Source organism: Watersipora subatra, chromosome 2 (genome assembly GCF_963576615.1).
Source record: "Watersipora subatra chromosome 2, tzWatSuba1.1, whole genome shotgun sequence".
NCBI lineage: Eukaryota > Metazoa > Bryozoa > Gymnolaemata > Cheilostomatida > Watersiporidae > Watersipora > Watersipora subatra.
The window spans coordinates 58,713,275-58,733,094 of record NC_088709.1 but is presented as its reverse complement, the minus strand read 5'-3'; the positions used below and the strand labels follow the sequence as shown (position 1 = coordinate 58,733,094).

Genomic DNA, 19,820 nt, shown 5'->3' with positions numbered 1-19,820 from the left:
GCTCAATAGACACAGCTGTCTAGTTGGCTGTCAAATAAATAAATACTCTATCTTTATGTTGAAGGTAACTAGGCCCCATGTTTGCGCCATAAAGGTTGTTGGACCATTTGAGCTGATATAGGCATGTTATATTACTTAAATTTGCATTTGCAGTCATGGATGCTACTACTAGTAGTAATGGTTTACCTGCCCTTGTGCATGAACTGCAACTCAATGCTAGACTGAGGAACTAGTTAGTGTCAACCATCAAGTTTTGATAAATGTGGAAAGTAACTGCATAAAAAGCGCCTAGATAGAATGGCAACTTTGAAATATGCTTTTAGTTTGCTATAAGAATGCTGCCATATTCAAAACTTGATGTCGGCAGAATTTGGTTCAATATAATGTTTGAATATTGTCCACATTCATATTACTTGGCGATGCTAATGATTATATGTTGTGGAACATTTGATACTCTCAAAATTAACTAAATTGATTTCATAAACCCAAAATATTTTGCATTATATCAAAATCAGAATATAAATGGCATGATCTCCTTGTAAGAAATAGCACAGAATAAAAATATTTAGCTCAGTTCTGTATTAAGTGGTAATAAAGAAATGGAGGCTGCTTTACTTTTTGTGGTTTTCATCATAAACACCCACAGAAATGCTGTTTGATGGCTAAATAAACTGTGAAACTGATTTGGTTATGAAAGACAATAAAAATTATATCAATGTCAGGCAACCAAGTGCAAATGCAAAAAACAAAAATTAAAAGCGAGAACAACTTCTACTCAGGTAATTAAATCGGCAAGTAGCAATAAAATATGGAGCTATAAATGTAAAAGGCAAATTATGACGTAATCAACAAGCTTTTGAAGGTACATCAATGCTCAAAAATTGCCTTTTTGAACAGTTTTCAGTGTATATGATTGAGTGCAAAAATGAATATATCCGTATATAATCTTACTGACAGAGTTCTGCACGAGTGAGATAGGTAGGATAATACAAATTTCAGCTATATATATGATTAAAACTGAGCAGATCCGTTATTATGTCACACCATATAGCGGTCTTGTTAGATAGATGAAGTCTTAAGCAGGACATAATTGGTAAAAAGCAGACTCTAATCATTGTGTTTAATACCCTCAAAATTTATAGCATCGCATGTGATATTCCCATTGCTGCTATATCAATTGATAGTATAGTACTTTACTGTCCTTCTGCCATGGTATTATCAGAGTGTCTCCCGATACACACAAATCAAGAACTACTGAAGAATTTCTCTCTTGCGAGTCTATAAGCTTTCCAAGATGCTTGCCTAAGAACAGATATAGCACTTAAGTATTATCCTAACGTTTCCAGCAAACGAATATCTCACAATTACTTTTCCATTAAAATTCAAGCAAAACATACCTTACACTTAAATAGCTAAAGTTTTCATGCCATTTTGGGAGGTAACAACTATTACGGACGCAATGATGTATAAAATTTAATGTTAGGATGAGTTTTAAAGGATATTATAACATATAACACTAAGTATATTAGTCCAGTTAGAATTCCATTTAAAATATCTATGTAAGATGTATGCATGTATGTACAAATGCCAGGTCAGTGAGTACGTAAGTGCCGATGTACTCTCTTATTGAACTCTATAGTCTACTAGTTAATAACTGGTATCTGAGTTAGTTCACATAATGTAAACATGTTATGTTCAACAAAACAGGCAAAACCAAAAACGAATTATTTACAAAAATATGTAATTAGATTTCACAACTCTACCATTTCTTTTATGTATTCAAGTGCACCTACTTTGTATTACCTTACAGTCGAATCCAATCTCATGAGCGCAGGAAATGTTCAGCAATGAAGCAAACCAAAATAGAAACCTAACCTCTTAATTTTACAAATTAACTGCATCAATATTCAGAGATATAGAAGAAGAGCCTAAGTGAGCCAAAATTAAATTTACAGATAATATATGCACATTGGCTTTTGCAAAAAATAAATTCCAAGAGAATGTTATCATTTAATGCCCGCTGAAATAGTTTTGAAACTCAAAAAATCTCTCTTCATCGGCTTTAATTACGAAAGCACAGATAAACATCTAAAATATAAGAGTGGCTTACCAGTATCGGCCTGTAGTATGTGTACCTCTGCTTGTTTTGATTCAAGAGGCGTCACAAATATATACTCTCCTTCATATGAGGCTACTCCTAGTGGCCAACTAACATCTGGACAAGTCCACATCGTCTCTCCTGTCTCTATATTTACTCTAAAAACTGTTGATTCCGTACATGAAGATACAACTACAGATTCCTGGTCTGGAGCGCAGAGAGTCATTATACTCCATTCAACATCTTGTAGACAAGGGATGTGTTTAATAATCTGTCCATCTAGTGAATAGACTGTCAGACATTTGTTAGACGTATTAGGGACTATTACTTTATCTCCAGTTACAACTAACTTGTTGACAAATTTACTAGTAGGATCAGAGTGATTCCAGCTAGTGATCAGTTTACCATTCATATTAGTTACTATAACTTTATGTGGATAAACTAGAACATACAGTCTATCATTATACACACACAGATCGTCTATACGCTTTCCCTCTAGTGATGTGAGTAAAGTTACTGAGTTGGCTGACTCATGTATTCTATATAGATTTGGCCCATCACCACCAGCATTTGTGAATTTTTTACTATGAGTCACTGCATGGCACGAAAATCCCACAGGAATTTCTTTCTTGAGTTCAAGTGATGTTGGAGGAGAGAGTAGATGTACAGTTATAGCAGCATCGTCTACCATCTGGACCTCTAGTTCCTGCATTTTAGCTAAAAGCATTTAAAAAGGGTACGCAAAATAACTGGAAAATGACATAGAACTATTTCATGCTATAAAGGTTGACCATTACATAGTGGTATACCTTAACTACTATAAAAATGAGCTGTGATGTAGTAGCAATTCATACTGAGGATCAAAAATGTGTGCGTTCAACCGCAGGTATGAAAATATAATGAGACAAAAGTGCAAATGAAACAGTTTAGACTAAAAAGTACTTTGAATACTGCTCTTCAGCGTTTAAATAACACAGCCCTAAAAGAACTTGGAAGCTTTCCTTGGATGAAACTTATCAAAGTCTGTTACTTTTTTTCTTTGCACATGTGAGAAAATAGAGCAAAACCTCAGTAAGTATTATTTTCAGATGTTAGCATTAAATGTTAAAATTAAAAACAGCTAGCAAACTGTGTAATGCCTGATATAAACATAAGGAATGAGAAAGAGGAATTTTTGTAATATGCTCTGTTGTTATAAATCTCAAAGCATGTTTGTACAGGAAAAATAAACCAAAAATACTTTAAATGTTTGCCATCAGAATTGAGCTATGCCTTTTACAAACATTAAAAAGCATGACATCTCATGAAACCGATTGGTCAACCTGAAGTCCCTTTATGTTCAGTTACAAAAAGAAAATGTTAATATTAAAGACATACCTTGAGACAAAAGGGTCTTCTGATTGGTTAATGTCAAGGATGGTAGAGCTTCGTCAAAAAGTCGCCTGATTTCAGGATATGCATCAGTGAAACTGTTTACGATGTCCACCTAGTCAATAATAACAGTAAAATCTCGACAATCTGATTAAATAATGGATTTAGTATCATACAATGAATAATGTAGGAACATACAACACAAAAATATTGGTAAAAATTGGCACCACTGCGGCAAACTAACGATACTACTAACGATCTACTACTCCTTGTTTAGCCTGTTGTGAAGCTTTGGTGTTTACTAACTAAGAAATTACTTAATTTCAGCCGACCAAACTGGTACTTAAAACTAAGTAGTGGAATTCTATAACCTTTGGTAACGAATGGAAAAATTGCGCATTTTAATAACGGGATGAAAAAACACTAGCTGCTTACACTCTGCCGCACTTGACCCAAACAAGCATTTTTGTCATTCCAAACTAAGAGAACTAAATTATTTGTAAATTCTTGTTTATGGCCAAATTAGTCCAACATGATAGTATTTCTATTAGAACAATTTTCTATGTGTTTCGAACTAAAAACGAACTTCCGTTAGAAGCCCCAACATTGTAATGAAATGTCAACCATTTATCAATGATGTAACCATCAGCCATTGAGGCCAACGCCTACTAACGAATTTTAAATCATACTCTATACCATAGTTTGAAGAAAATGCAGAGGAGTTTGAATAATTTGTACTCAAATAATGTGAATTTCTGCTAAATTAGAACATTTTTAGTCCTTGGCCCTTTATATATTTCACTAATGTAAATAGTCTGGCCAATTCAAGTCAACTCTGGCTAACTTACCTAAAACATAGTAAAAGTGCAAAATAAACAGAACTGAATACACTAGTGTTTTTCGCAGTCACAGAATCAAATGCAACTGCAGTGACATATATTCCTCGGTTCGTATGAGTAGTGCGTCAATTTAATAGGTCAAGCTCCTGATTGGCAGTGAACACATGCACTTGATAGAGCAAGTTGAGCTACGAGTAAAGCCGTCTTCATTTTGTGAACTTTGAAGAAACATGAAAAATGACTCACTTAAAAAAGTTTGTACGCTATGACTATAAATCAAACATGAGCAATAACGAACATTTACATTACATGTAATGGAATACAGGAATACAGAAGTGAATAATCAATGGTTAATCAACAAGTACAGTTCCAAACTTTACTCGAAGCTTTATCTACTTTGCAAACATGTCTTCAGAAATGAAACAGAACTAGAAAATGAAAACTTACCAGTAGAAGAGAAATAATATTAATGAAATTCTAAGAGTAAAACCAAGTGAGATTGAATAAAAAGAGAAACTTTCTAAACCTACCGTATCAACATGGATTAAAAATAAGGATAATATTATTTCTGCTAGCTAAGACTCTTTTTGTCTCGCTGAGCAATAGCAGCAGATGCTCGGCATGGAAAATAGTGTACAGTGAAATGTACTGAAACAAACTCTGATAACGCAAATCACGAAATTTTTTGTTCAAAAAGTCTGCGTCTGCAATTCTTTGTGCGTGTATTGTACACTGAAATAAACATACATCATCAATAAAATATATACTCTATTTGTGATACCCAAGTAATGATTCTATTCTCGAGTGTATCATTAACACTTAAAAATACAATACAGTGCACCCTCGAGATACAATGTTGATCCGTTTCAAGGTTGGCATCGTATAGTGAAAAAATCGTGTGTAGGGGTATAGAAACCATTGCAACTAGACAATGCAAAAAAATTGGTAAAAATCGTCCAAAATTTTATAAAAATGTTGTACATATTGAAAATTAGTAACAAAATAGTATGTTAACTTTAGTAACTATAGTTACCTACAGTAGCTGCATTGTATTAAATGCACTTAGTGATTATGATCTGCAAAACTAAAATGCAACATCATGTGTGTACGAAATGCAGTACGCGCGGTAAGGAGTTCTTACTATCAAGAGGTACGTACAACGTAAGCTTTTAATTCACTTCAAATATGTATAGCTCACTAAACACACAATCAAAGCTAGTCAAGGCTGAGTTTCAGTATGTATCTTTAACTATTTTATTAAATTTTAACTTTTCATCACTAAAATCTTTTCGCTTTCCAGCTTTTACTGTAGCCTTTAGCGAATGCGTTGCAATTCTCAAAAGCGGCCTCTCAAACACTTGACCATTTAATGGCCATCAAAAAATGACATTTTATTTACTATGCAGTGGTGTACGCACATACCTTTGGAGTAACGTGATTTGAGCTGTTGATCTAGTTTATTATTTTTAGGTCGTGAAAACCAGAAATTGCCAGGAAAGCACAGCTTTGCTGCTGGTACAGAGAGTGCTCGAAGAAAATAAGCTAACTTAGTGCGGATTATCACTTATTGAGGATGATGCTTGCTCGTGCACTGTAATTGCTGGTGCAGTGCAGAAAATTGCTAGCTAGCTAACATTTGTAAAAGGATTCAGAGAAAGTTGTACAGTAGTTTTTCTTTAATGAAATGTGCACCAAAATCAATGTGCCCATACATACAGAGGTTTCTACGTATTTATACCCTGAATGGCATGGTTTTAGCATCTTTTAGAAAGCAATATGGATGCGTCAACTATCTTGAGTAGCTAGTTATATACGAGTTACATACATACAATGATTTGTATTTATGTAATAAAAACAGGCCCATCTGCAAAGACATGGTTAAACAAGAAAATAAAACATAAAATCAAAATGAAAAAATTGAACATTAAATGTATTGAATAAAACATGAAAAAAATGCCACGCAAATAAGATAAATAATGATATGCATTATACAGTAACGTTTTTATGTACCAGTTCACACCGGTAAATTAACACTTAACACTTATCTGCCGATGTAGGTTTTTGTGTATCTTCCACATCCAGTTTATAGCTTTCAACTCTTTCAAGTCGTCAGTCGTAAGCTCCTCCTTGTGCTTGCTTTAACAAAATTCTTATTTTTAATAATTGCAATTGTTGATTGGTTGCGAACATTTTCCTTGGCAATATTAACCATACAGGCCTCTTCTTCCTATTTATTTGTGACCTCCAACTCTGTTGTCATGGAAATCTTTTTTCGTTTATCTTGGAGAGGGATTATAACGCTAAAAATGAATACTCGCTCTCGATTATGTGCGTTTCACAAAATTTCCCACGTGGGACGCTGACCTGACAGAAGTCGGTCATCGTGTCTCTTCTAAACGTTGTAAAATGTTTTTGGCAAACCGAATTTTGGCGTTTTTGTTATTTCGACGTGCCTTATGAGTACATCGACCGCCAATTTTGAACTCAGGCAAAACTTTTCTCAAATTCGTATGGTGAAATAAAATTCGTATAGCGAGGTGAAGATCTCATGATGTTCAACTTTGTATTGCGAAAAAATCATATATCAGGGTAATCGTATCTCGAGGGTGCACTATATTCAAATCTATATGTACAAGTATAGGATGCATTGAGAACTCACAGGGCTAAACAAACCATCAAAAGTGCGTTATTTATCTAAAATAAAATACAAGATGCAGCACAGTTTTTGAAATTCAAACTCTGGTAAATTCAGTTTTTTTGTTTGACCTTTTCGAGCTTGAATTATACAGACTCCACTGTACAAGTAAGTGACATGACATCTATTTAGCTGCAATAAAGCTTAGTCACAGCATGAGCAACTATCAAAACCTTTTTAATAAGCTAGTGGCCAACAATTGAACAGTACAAACACTAAACGATAACCAATATTTTAAGAAACTCATTCCTACAAATGAGCTGTAAAAGCATATTCGTGCCTAGTACCGATAAAACATATCTAAATAAGAGTTAATATCTCAACTGGTGATTGAAAAACTACTATAAATCTTGAAATTGGAAATTGGAATCTGAGTATCATTTTTATACATACAGTACATAAAATGCATGCAACTAGCTGTGAGGTACTCAAAAACATCTATATCCAAATATATCCGAAGTTAGATTACACGGTGACGCTGTACACTGCAGTAAACTTTCTACACAAATATAATTACAATTCAATTGCTCAGACAACAAACATGATCAACGAACATGTAGGTTGGTTCATATTAGCAGGAGATGGTCAGTAAGCTGTGAGCAGGCTTCTTGAACAGAAAAAAAAACAAAGTTATATTCATGTGATTCTTTCGAATAATTAGATAGCAAACCTTGACGTGTAAAAAAAACATAAAATGTGAAAACTATATTTGTACTTACCTGATGCGAATCTTTAAACTTAGCATCTTGTAGCAGAAGTAGAGTATTTATTTCTGTCATCCTAACTCCTATATCTCTCTCTATAAATTCCACTAACTGTTCCTTTGAGGTTCTCCTGTTGTCTATCAGCTCCCTCTCTAGTTCATCATACCTTCTACGTAGCTCTGATAACTGAGGAAAGGAAATTTAAGGCGGATAAATTGAAGTAACTGATACACATGATTAGTACACCTGTTGAATGAATTTAATACGATTCTATGTTATTTATTAGAAGTAATGTTAAAATTATTATCATGAATGGTGGAAATATCTACCTCTTTGTCTCTTGATTTGTGAAGCTGATCAACAAGCTTCAAGGTTTTCTTTTCATAGTCTGTCAGTACCTTAGTACTGCGCTTGAGAAGGGTGGCTAACTCCCCTTCCTTAGCCAATGCTTCAACCTTCACCTTATCTCTTCTATCTTTTAGCAATTTGACCAGCTTTTCAAGAGTGACAGGTGTATGGTTAACTCCTGAAACATGTATGAATTGGAAAATAACAAAATATTTGAAAACAGAGAAAGATAATGGTTGGTCAAACCTCATTCTACTACTAAAAAGATTGCTCAACCATGCACAAGTAGCAAACAGTTCAATAATCAATAATGCTAAACACTAAGTAGACTCCACAATCGAGAAGGTAAATATTCGGTCACTATGTCTGTCTATACAGCAAGCCACCAGGTTATAAGATGATTCACTAACAAATGCAATAAAACAGCTAATCATGAAACGTTAGACCTAATAGAATTAACATTTATCTACCAAATATGGATATAAATTTGGTAACAAAGCTATTTGTAAATGAAAACAAAGAATATTTTCCGGAAAAAGATATTTTAAACAGAATTAATCTCAAGACTGCAAAGTCTGCAGCATTTATGCAGTACATTAAAACAATAAATATACAGTAGAATTGTCTTAGAAAGCAAAGGCAAATATGCTCTTGCTAATAACTGTGGAGACTGGTACTTATGGTATTTACCATCAGCACACTCTTTGGTACAATCCAGGCAAGTCAGGCAAAGTACTTGAAAGCATGTTGAACATCCAATTGTGATTGGTTTATCCGGATGCATATCACAGTACCTTTCTACCAAAACTTGAGCTTTGAGCTGATAATCCTTAATGTCAAGGACATCTCTATGTAGAGTGAAGAGCTGATGATGTAACTAAAAGCATTATACCAAAAGCTGCATATCAGCAATGAATGCATTATTAGCTGAGGTCATCGAACTAGAAGTGATATCAACATATTGAGAAACTCACTTCCAAGTGTTTAGCGCACATCTTTTTACTGCAAGTAGTACAGTAGCTAGCTGCTAGCTCTCCCTCGGTCTTATTGTCTACACACATGTCACAAACTAGTATGTCATTATTTCTATTTTCCGCTGAAGGAAGTCTTGCTAGCGTTACATCAAACACAGCTCTAAAATATATCATGTACAATGATGTAAAATATAACTTGGCAGAATTACGAATTCACAGAACTCAAATTAGAAAATTTAGAACAAAGACGTATTCGATGATGAAAATGTAGCTTTAAATGAGCCATATTACCAGACATGATAAGATGGTGAGATGTTAACTTATTTAAATTTACTTACCAACAGTTACAGGGAGATAAGTGCTTCATAGGGACTAGAGGTGGAACGAGACAGGTTTTTTAAGTTCGAGACGAGACTCGAGACACTGTCTTGTAAAAATTCGAGACTCGAGACAGTAAAATAATGAGCATTTGGTGATGATTTCACTACACAAGTACTAGCTACTTGATTTATATAAAATTAATAAAATTATTTTTAAATTGAATTTTCACCTGGTGTAAACGATTTAAATACAACATTTTAATAGTGATATGCATGTAGTTTTTGTAAACAAAAGTGACACAAACAGCTCTAAAATACCGAAGTTATATATTCTAAGAATTTTGAGCTTGATTGATCATAATTATTATAAACATATTGCTTTGTACATGTATATTTTTACCATCTATTGAATAGTTCTTACTTTTTAATGTAATGTGTAATGAAACCGACAGCCGTCGCTCTACAAAGAAATATCGCAACTAAAAGAACACACGATAACACTTTCATTCTTATCGTTTCATTAATGTTAGGTTTTGTTTGTGTATTAACTGTAGTATGTGAATTATATTTAAATTGTACTCATGAAATTATATTAATTACTGTATACATGCACATGTATATTCTTATATTGAACTAACAAAACGTCATTGTTAACCGAACATGGAATATGGTCGACACGGCCTTTCGTTCGTTTCTCCGTGTCCGGGCAAGTTTTACCCATGATTGGTAGTATATACGTAAAAGAGGCCCGAATTTTATGAAGGGCAGTTGGTGTTTAGACACGATACGATAAAATTCAGACACTTTACCCGCAAGTCTTATTTATTAAATTGGATTATTCGAAGAGTAATTAGATACGACCCGGTATCTGTTTTAAGGACACAGAATCGAACTAAAATATAACAGGGGCGTTGTCCGGACTACATGATTAGACTCAGTGGCCAACATAATCAATAGCAACAGGTAGTAACGGACCGGGTATAACTTTAAAGGCAGTTGCCCGTAATCCATTACAATATATGGAGTTGTTGCTACCGCAAGAAGCCATGTTTTAACAATCGTGTGCAGGCGCTTTAATTCTATTTCCTGTCTCGAGTTTGGCAGTAGTTAAGTCGAGACGAGACCGATACGAGACAGGTCGATACTCGAGACGTCTCGTGTCTCATTCCACCTCTATTAGGGACAGTCTTATCACAACAAAAGTAATTTAATTGAAGTTTTAAAACAACTTGTGTACCTCCTCACATATATTTTATGATATAGACCAGACATATCCAAAGTGCGTCTAAAGTTGTTGGATTTAATGTAGTTAGTTTGCTTATTGACTCGATGGTTGCTGCAAATTCTGTGCCATTTACAATCTTCCTATCCATGCTTATTTATTACATGTTTTGTTTAATATAAAAATTTAGCTAGATTAGTATACTATAGGGATTGCTTATATCGTGGTTAGACCTCCATCTCGTATATCCCGTATTTTTTTTTAAATTCGGGATAACAATTGGGGTCATTGAGTGCAAAGGTCATTGAGTGCAAAGGTCATTAAGTGCAAAGTAAGTCAGCAGTCCCCTGTAGCATACTACTATCACGAACACAAGTAGAGCAAAATGTAGCAGTTAATCAATGCCAACCTTGAATGGATCAATGAACTGTACACGTGTTAAGTATTATAGAATAGCTATTGCAGCCAGATATGTGAGATGGTAAAAAAACCAGCTGCGCTCACAACATTTTAACGAATCTGTTAATACAAATTGATTTTTAATTATTGCGTGATTGACTAAAGTTGTTCATAAATTAGCCAATCGGTGAGGTTGATCCGGAGTGCATTTTTCAGCAACAGTCAATACCTGATAACAGAAAAAAATTGGGGTGAGACAGTCTGGTTCAAATTCACTAGAACAGTACTGCCATCGAATGTGCTAGAAAAATTGTCAGCCTGTTTTTATACATTGATACAAGATCGTAAAATGAAAAATTTGCAAATACCAAAAAGCCTTTAATTGAAAGCCATTGCGCTCTATTTTTCAACCCTTCCTCTATAGTGGCGGTAAATTGGAGGGGTATTAAAATACAGGATGGCAATGTATTTTCAAATGGCTCATTAGAATTTCTGGAAGATAAATTTAGCTCTATTACCAGCAAAGCGAATGTTACCTATATTTCGTTCTCTTTTTCCGGTGGAGTGATTATTAAAATCGTTTGGATGCAATAAATCTGCTCCAACTTGTCAAAGATTCCTTAAGGTACATCAATTACATAAGTACTGTTTCAGCTTATTTAGGCTTTTCAATATTTTGGCTTTCAAATGAGCCATTGTTTGACATGGTGAAACACACATTGGTTGGTGTTTATAAGATTTCCCCAAAGCTCTACCGCAAAAATCTTCAATGGTATAGGATCAAAAATTGTGACGTCACAATTTTCATATTCAGTGATGCGTGCTCTTACCACTTATTTTATTGCTTACCGCTTATATTTATCAACTACGATAATGACGCTAGTGGCAGGCGAAAGTAGGACAACTCCAGAGAACCGATGAAGATGACAAAGGAACCAGTGTAATTAGCTCTTCATGTGCATATTAGTTCTATGATAAATAACTTGATTCCAAGCACCATACTATGTTTTCCATAATGATATTATGCACTAGCCCTCTCTTTTTATTGTGATGTTGAGGGGCACGACTGGAACTAATTAATTTCAAGCAGTGCGTGATTTCGCGAGATTGCAATTGAAATGTCCTATGGCCCCGCCACTGCAGGTCACAATTTAATTGATGTGATTTCATTACCTTTATTAACGACAGTATATTAATTGAAGCATAATTAATTAACCCAGAACATGTGTTTGCAATGGTCGGGTGCTAGCGTGATCCCCGGGCGTCATTGATTATCTAGAATCCTAGTTTATTATTAGCGCTCTCTGGGTTTAACAGCACTGATTGTCACAGAAAAGTGCAGCCTCAATGGCAGCAAAAGGGATCGAAGATCTAAGGCTAAATAATAATTATGACATCACATTTTGAAAACCGCAACCAGGTGTTTTTTTATTGCGGGACGTACTTTTGACACCCTTTTTTCATAGTTCTATTATTCTTTGTGTATTGAATATAAGCTCATTCAAAAGCCAAGACTCTGATGTATTGAAATATATGATAATGTTTATGTAATTTATGTGCTTTAATGAATATACGCTGGAAAACTGAGAAATATATTTACCGCTTGATATCTATTGCTTGCAATTGACCTGCGACGAGATTATAGCCTGTGTCCTTCTATGCAACTTGTTACCATTTTAATGTTTTATTTCATTTTGAATTTAAAGACATATTTTTATTTTATATCTATATTTACCATTGTTGAATAAAAACCTATTGCACTCACTGATATGTTTCCTACAGTTTGCATCCAAAACTAGCTTTTTATGTGCAATAGAAGTGGAATTATGAGCATCGATCCATTGTAAGCCGTGTTAAGATAGCCGCAAAGAACGCTATTAAATAACATGCAATAAATCTGCATATTTATAAGTTATATAACAATAATCTATCAAATGATACAAACATTTATTCATGACAAGTGACAAAAACGAACCGTACTTATATTGCAGACAGAAACAAAAATTAACAATTTTAAAACCAAAATATTTTCAGTATTTGCTCAGATAGCTGCATTCTCGTTGTTGCTTTCGATGGAATGAACATATTCTAGTTGCCCAATACCTTTTACAATATCTTCTGGCCTCAACTCTTCTTCTGCACTGCTGAGCTAGTCGACATTAGAGTTCAAACAATTTTTTTGCAGAGCAAAATTTTTATTCGCAGCATTCAGCACAAATGGCACGCGTACAAGGTTGCTGACTAAACGTATCCTTTGGCTCAAAACTTGCAAACTGTTTTTATATGCATGTTCTTCGAAGTATTAAGACCGTGTTATGCAAGAAACTACTATTAGCCTAAGACTATTAGTAATTATTTTTATGACGTTGCTTTGAAAGTTCATCTACTAACGTAAATTTAAACCGTTTTTATACATGTACAGTGGTGTGCATAAACTTGGAATCACCAGTTAAATCTTCAAATATGTATGTTTATATGCTGTTGTCTAAGAAATTCTTTGGAGTTAAGTGCCTCAACCCCATCAATATATATATTATTTGAAAGGGAAAATTCTGAAGAACAAGATGATGCCAAATATTCAAAAATATTCTCAGATTTTTATCGCTGGGGGTGGATCTACCGAAAGGCAGACTTATTGCAGGCTATGAATGTTGTTAGTGAAAATTGATAAAATAGGATACAAACAAACTCTTTTATACAAATTGGTGGCCCTGAAAAGGGCCGTTGGGTTATTGTTGGTCTTCAGAAGGACTGGTAAGGTGTCTTGAGCTGAGCATTAGTATTTTATTGGCCAGCCCTTGTTCTTGATCACCATCTGACACCGTCGAGGCATGCTGTTTACCAACTTTCTGAGCAAATAAAATTGCTAATCTGTTTAATAGGATTAATATAAATCACTCAGAAATGATTGTGTTAAATCAATCAATGCATTGTTTGAAAGCAAATCTTCTGCTGATCAGATTGATATATAATATCTGGCATGGCATCATAATTGGCGTAAATAGAAAGCAAATGGAAGATCCATTCGATATAGAGTGAACAAAACAATGCGATTCCAAGTTTATGCACACCACTGTATGTAGGCTACTTCGAAATCGAAAGACCGCGCTAAACGAGAAACTACTATTAGTCTGATACCATTATCGATCATTTCTATGGTGCTGCTTTCAAAGTTTTAAAGGTGGAAATGCACCAAAATTTTTGTGGAGTTTGTAATCACATTTCTACATATTTTGAACCTACAATACAGTAGTGTGAGAAATAGTGAACTTTTTGATCTAAAATAACTGTTAATGCAAACTTTATTGCAAGTTAACTTTAAACCAAAAAACAGCGAAAAACTTTGGAGTTGGACAACGAGAGAATTCATTGTTAATAATGTAAGCGATTTATTATTAATATGGTTTTGTCAACTTTTTTTTCCTGATCACTTGATATTACGGGTTTATAAAGGTAAAATAATGTCAAAGTGGTGGTGGTCAAATGGAGGTCGCGTTCAAATAAAGGTGGCGTTCAAGTAGAGGTTTTACGGTAAATTTATTCTTTCCTTGCCGAGGATCAATTAAAGCTAACGTATTTGTAATCAAAAAATATCAATTATCAATCAACTTACTTGCATGTACCACATCTGACAATCCTGTTAGCCTCAAAGTCACCAACAAGACAAGGATAGCAGTGGACATGATGACAAGGAAGTGACCTTGGATCAATCAGCTGCTCGTCCTTCTCCAAGCAATACCCACACACTACAGACTCTGTAGTCATATCCATTCTTAGTACCCTGGAGAAACAACTAGTCTTGTATACATATAGAGGTTAACTCATAGGCAGCCTTGTCAAACCTTGTCTAAGCAGAATAAACGATGCTGGGTGGTATTAGAAAAAGTTAACTCATGGGTAAGACTGGTATGAGTCATCTTGAAGGATCCAACATAAAAGTAGGAGGGAATAGTGGTGGTCTGTTTTATTACGCATATATAAATATATATATAAATATATATATATATATAAATATATATATATATATATATATGTATATATATAAGTAAAAGCGTAAGATCCGAGCAGAGTGCTCAATGACTCAATGATAAAATCAAAGCAAGTAAAAATCAATAAAACAGACTATAACTTCAAATAAAACACTTTATTACTATTAGTTTCATGATTGGTAAGAGCAATCTTCAGATAAAGAGTTGGCACCAGTTTTGGTTACTTACATACAGCTAGAACTATTGAAATTACTAAAACGTCATAGCTGGAAGATTATGGATTCATAGAAGCATTAGGTTTGACTTTATTCTATTTGGAATTGAACTTTGAGTTTATGAAAATTCACAGGGCGGCTCCATACTTTTCCACATGACTGTAATACATGCAGAAACAAAAATTACCTTTTTTGAAACAATATTTGCATCGTCTGCTCGGCCAGTTGTATTCCAATTGTTGCTTTTATTTCGAACGAGTTTATTTTTTTTCTGGCTGTTCAATACCTTCAACAACGTCTTCTGACCTCAATTATTTTACTGCACTGCTAAACTAGTCATTATTATTGTCAAAACAATTTTTTGGCAGAGCTAAACTTTTATGAGTTGCATTTCGCATAAATAATGGGAAACTATTAGCAACATGAGCACAAGGCACAACCTTTAGCCTAAACCTAGTCGTTCATATACCATCATGAATGTAAACCGGTATTTTACATAATTATGTTGAAGTATCAAAACCGTGTTAAGAACTGCTATTAGCTTGATACAACTATTAATTATTTCTATGGTGTCACTTTCAAAGTTTAAACGAACAAACTGTAAGGACTGAGTTTGAACACAGACTTTGATATGAACAGAAACAACTAAACAAATAATTGTTATTGATGAGACGAGTCTTTTTTAGTACCAATTGTGGCTACTTTTCTACTGATCACTCGCTAATATGGAATTGCAAAACTCAAAGAATGTCAAAGTGGAGGTCAAATGGAGGTGGCGTTTAACCAAAGAATGTGTTTGATTTTTCAACCCTTCTTTTATGATAGCAGTTAAATAAAAGAGGCGTTTAAATAAATGATGCGTTTGAATAAAGGTCATACAGTGACTACTGGGCTGAGTGAAGTCTAACCAAATGCCGCACCAGTAAAAAGATGATTGTACGTTGCATGCTTGTTGACTATAGCTAGATATTTCCCTATTATATTATTCCAAGTTAGATGTGAGTCCGGCTTGAAATAGCTGATCTGACTCACAATATATCCAAGGAGAGAAGCCTATAGGTTTCTATTAATTTGCGTTTACCATTTACTTTAGCATTGCAAAGTTAATGCAAAGTTAAAGACTGACGACTTGAAGGAGTTTGATGCCATGCACAAGGTCAGCATTCAAGTGGAGCAACCATTTAGTAGTAGCAAGTAGACAAGACAGAAAAACCTACATCACAGAAAAGTTTATAAAAAAATTAGATAAAAAAATAGAAAAAATTTATAATTAAAGAAACTGCTATACGAACTAACCAGTCTAACATTTAAAAAAAAAGTGAAATACAGTCAAACATGGATAACTCGAACTTCAAGGGACCGAGCAAAAGTGTTCGAATTATCAGAGCGTTCAAGTTATCAGAGCACTGTCACAAGTCCATATATTTACTTATTTATTAGTAGATACATGTACATATACAAACTATAATATAAATCAAAAGCACAAATGGCTTGTTTCAAATTAAATGCTTCTAATGTAAAGTTTAAAACGTTTTCATGAAAAAGTAGAGATTTTTCTATCACTTGAGATTGGTTTGTTGTTTGAGGTGATGTTATTGCCAGGACGTTTTTCATATTGACATTGGCAAAACTTGATCGTTGTTGAAATGCTCAAAAGAAAAGACATTTTTTTCTTTTGGGGTTTTACCCACAATCAATTTTGCCGTTTTTTCTTGAAGTTTATGCAGATTACCTTACTTTACCTGGGATTCGTTAAGAGCAACACTCCGAGGCAGTTCAATTAGAAGTTTTACGAGGTTTTACGGTACATTCTATATCACTCACGCTTTTTTAATAAATACTTATTGAATGTACACACGTATTCTGTGTTTAGGTCAAACGATGAATAGTTTTTTTGTAGCTCAGACAACGTATACGTTTAATTACAAGAATTTTTAAGACGATTTAAACATTCAACATTCCGACATTGATTCAACACGGAATCAACGTCAGAAAACTATTCATCACGGGCTAGCTGGGTTACGCCACGCACTCAAGGATTTTCGCCACGCACATACAAAACAAAAACAACATGCGATTTTTGTTTTGTATGTGCGTGGCGAAAATCCTTGCACGCGTGCCCCGGCTAGCCCGTGCTATTCATCGTATCGCAGTATAAATCAAATTTCACCAAACTTTTAGAAAAGTCGTTGACAAAAATATTTTGCCGATGGTGGTAACAACGACGCTTATGAATTACGAAAAGATGAAGTTTACCTCAATTGCTTTGAATAAAGTGATTTTCTAAAGCGATAACAACTGTTTCGGTAGCCGTTGGGCAAAAAAACAGTTCGAATTAACAGTGTTGAGTTCGAGTTATATATAGCAATTTATTATTACGTGGGAACGGACCAAAGGAAATGTTCGAATTAACCATGTGTTCGAGCTATCCGTGGACGAGTTATCCATGTTTGACTGTATACTTACCAAGACAACCTTGAAAAGGCTTCTAGCATGTATGTAAGCAATAGATTAAAAACAAAATTAAAACTTCATAGAGGCATTAACTTCAGTTAAATTTCATCGCATTTATTACTCCTTGGCAAATTACTGAAAGCAGTTATGTGCTTTTAAAGGTTGACTTGCAACAAAATTCACATTTCAGTTACTTGGTATCAAAAGATTCACCATGTCTTACTCTGTTGTGTTGTAGGTGCCAAATATGTGGAAATGTGATTTCAAGCCCTTAAAAGCTCAAAAACGAAAAGCCGCTGTAGATTGGAATCTCTTTATTTATCTGGCAGTCATGAAATTTGCACTCACAGCTGTACAGGACTGATCAACAAGCATAGACGACCGTTTGAGTAAAGATGTAATTTTACTAGCTCTTCTGATTGTTTGGCATTATTATTACTGTTGTAAAATTTTGTTAGTTGTGTATTTCATTGTTTGACTTATAGAATAAAGAAGTAAGTTTGACTGGTAGATATTAGTATTGCTTACAATAGCTTAACACCTTCACTATACTTGAACCAGTGATAATTAAATTAGTTCCCACGAGCTAAGCAAAAGTGCACAAATTAAACATAGTCAAAATAGAATAATAGGACAAGCAAATTCAACACTGATGTTGTGTGTGAATTTGGATTAGTTATTCATAACATAATTTTTCCACAACAACACATAACAACCTACAACACAACAGAGTACGACATGGTGTATCTTTTCATATCAAATAACGGTAAAGTGAATTTTGTTGCAAGTCAACCTTTAACATTTAGAAAATGTATGCCTATACGGCTGTGCGTTAATGCCTACCGGTTGTACGGAGGTTGACAGCGGAATATACTAAACTTGTCAAGCCTTGACGCAACTGCGAACTAGTTGAGGGAATCTCCGCTGTGAAGAATGATAGCCGGAGTCCTATACAGTTTAAGCTTTTCCGGTGTAAAGTTCGAGGGAAACATTTTAGTATCTAGGGTCTGAGGCTAGTTTTTGTGAGCTTCCCTTGATAGGGTAACAGCCGAGCAAAAGGGGTCAACAGAATAGCGAATGATGTAGGGGTTGACCTAGTTGTTATCAAATAATTTTACGATCCCAGTTGGAAACGCGTTCAACTACGGCTCGTTCTAATATGTCGAAACGTAGGCTGCGTTATTCGAGGCTATCCGTAATAGGTGAAAACTAGCACTCGCAAATTTTAAAAACCTGGATTAATTTTTCCCATTTTCTGCTACTCGAGTTGATTCACAACCGAAAACGTTTTAATTTTTTTGAGTAACGTATTTTCTTAATTGCGAAGTTTATTGCCCTGTTTAGTAGAAATCATTTAATAATGCTGTTGGTTTTAACGATGGGTTATAGTCGTCCTAATTTAAATTAGAAAATTTCCATTGTAGACTGCGGTGTTAGTGTGTAAAATGTTGTCGGAACACATTTAAAACTAAAAAAAGTTACGGTTGTAGCGAGGGATTAAGGAGAAATTGCGTTATACTCAATTAATCTGACTCCACACCTACATCAGTGTTGAAATATTGTGTTGGTTCCTGCGACCAACACGTAGAGGCGACTAGGTCGGCTTACTCTACCGGTCAACATTCACCCTTCACAGGAGGCTGTGTGCTGGTTCCCGTGACCAACACGCAGAGGCGACTAGGTCGGCTTACTCCACCGGTCAACATTAACCACTTCACACAAGGGATTGCACAAAAGAGGTTTTATACTAGGTCGACAAGGTCGACCGGGGGTCGACAGGGTCGACAGTGTTTTTATGAGTCTATTCCCACAGCACAGTCCATAGACTAGGTCTTTGGAGATAGCTATATGCCGGGGTGGTTCTTGTATCGCTTAATGTATCAGAAGGAGTATGATTCAATTGCACTGCATGTATTGAATGAATACAAAGGGCCGAGACCCTGTCTTATGTACATGAAATTATGCAAATTAGATATAATTAAGCCAGCCTCCCTTAGGGGCGTGGCTAACAAAAAGAAAGAGAACATAACCCTGGTTAGAAAATGTCTTAACTGTACAAGAGAGGGTGGAAGTTTTGTGTTCCACCACAATATCTTTGTCATCTTTTTGTATTCTGGTTGTTTAGTTGGTCTGCTTTTGCTTAGGTTGTGTGAACTGATTTTATTATAAATGGTCCAGGCAGTAGTGAAGGT

General features: G+C 34.7%; 1 protein-coding gene across 1 annotated transcript; it reads right to left on the bottom strand.

Moving 5' to 3' along the window:
* Positions 1 to 2,427: 2,427 nt before the first annotated feature.
* LOC137388386 (E3 ubiquitin-protein ligase TRIM56-like) lies at positions 2,428 to 18,543 on the bottom strand. Its single transcript, XM_068074872.1, has 9 exons — positions 18,472 to 18,543; positions 14,584 to 14,751; positions 9,030 to 9,189; positions 8,746 to 8,932; positions 8,037 to 8,233; positions 7,723 to 7,893; positions 3,476 to 3,584; positions 2,551 to 2,815; positions 2,428 to 2,443 (listed from the first exon to the last, which is right to left on the bottom strand). The coding sequence occupies exons 2-9, from the start codon at positions 14,739 to 14,741 to the stop codon at positions 2,428 to 2,430; spliced, it is 1,263 nt and encodes a 420-aa protein (XP_067930973.1). The 5' UTR covers positions 14,742 to 14,751; positions 18,472 to 18,543.
* Positions 18,544 to 19,820: the final 1,277 nt, after the last annotated feature.

Coding starts and splice junctions, on each gene's coding strand:
- LOC137388386 (XM_068074872.1), bottom strand. CDS start 14,741: ATGGATATGACTACAGAGTCTGTAGTGTGTGGGTATTGCTTGGAGAAG. Junction 9,190..14,583: donor GTCAGATGTGGTACATGCAA/GTAAGTTGATTG, acceptor GATATATTTTAG/AGCTGTGTTTGATGTAACGC. Junction 7,894..8,036: donor ACAAATCAAGAGACAAAGAG/GTAGATATTTCC, acceptor TCCTTTCCTCAG/TTATCAGAGCTACGTAGAAG.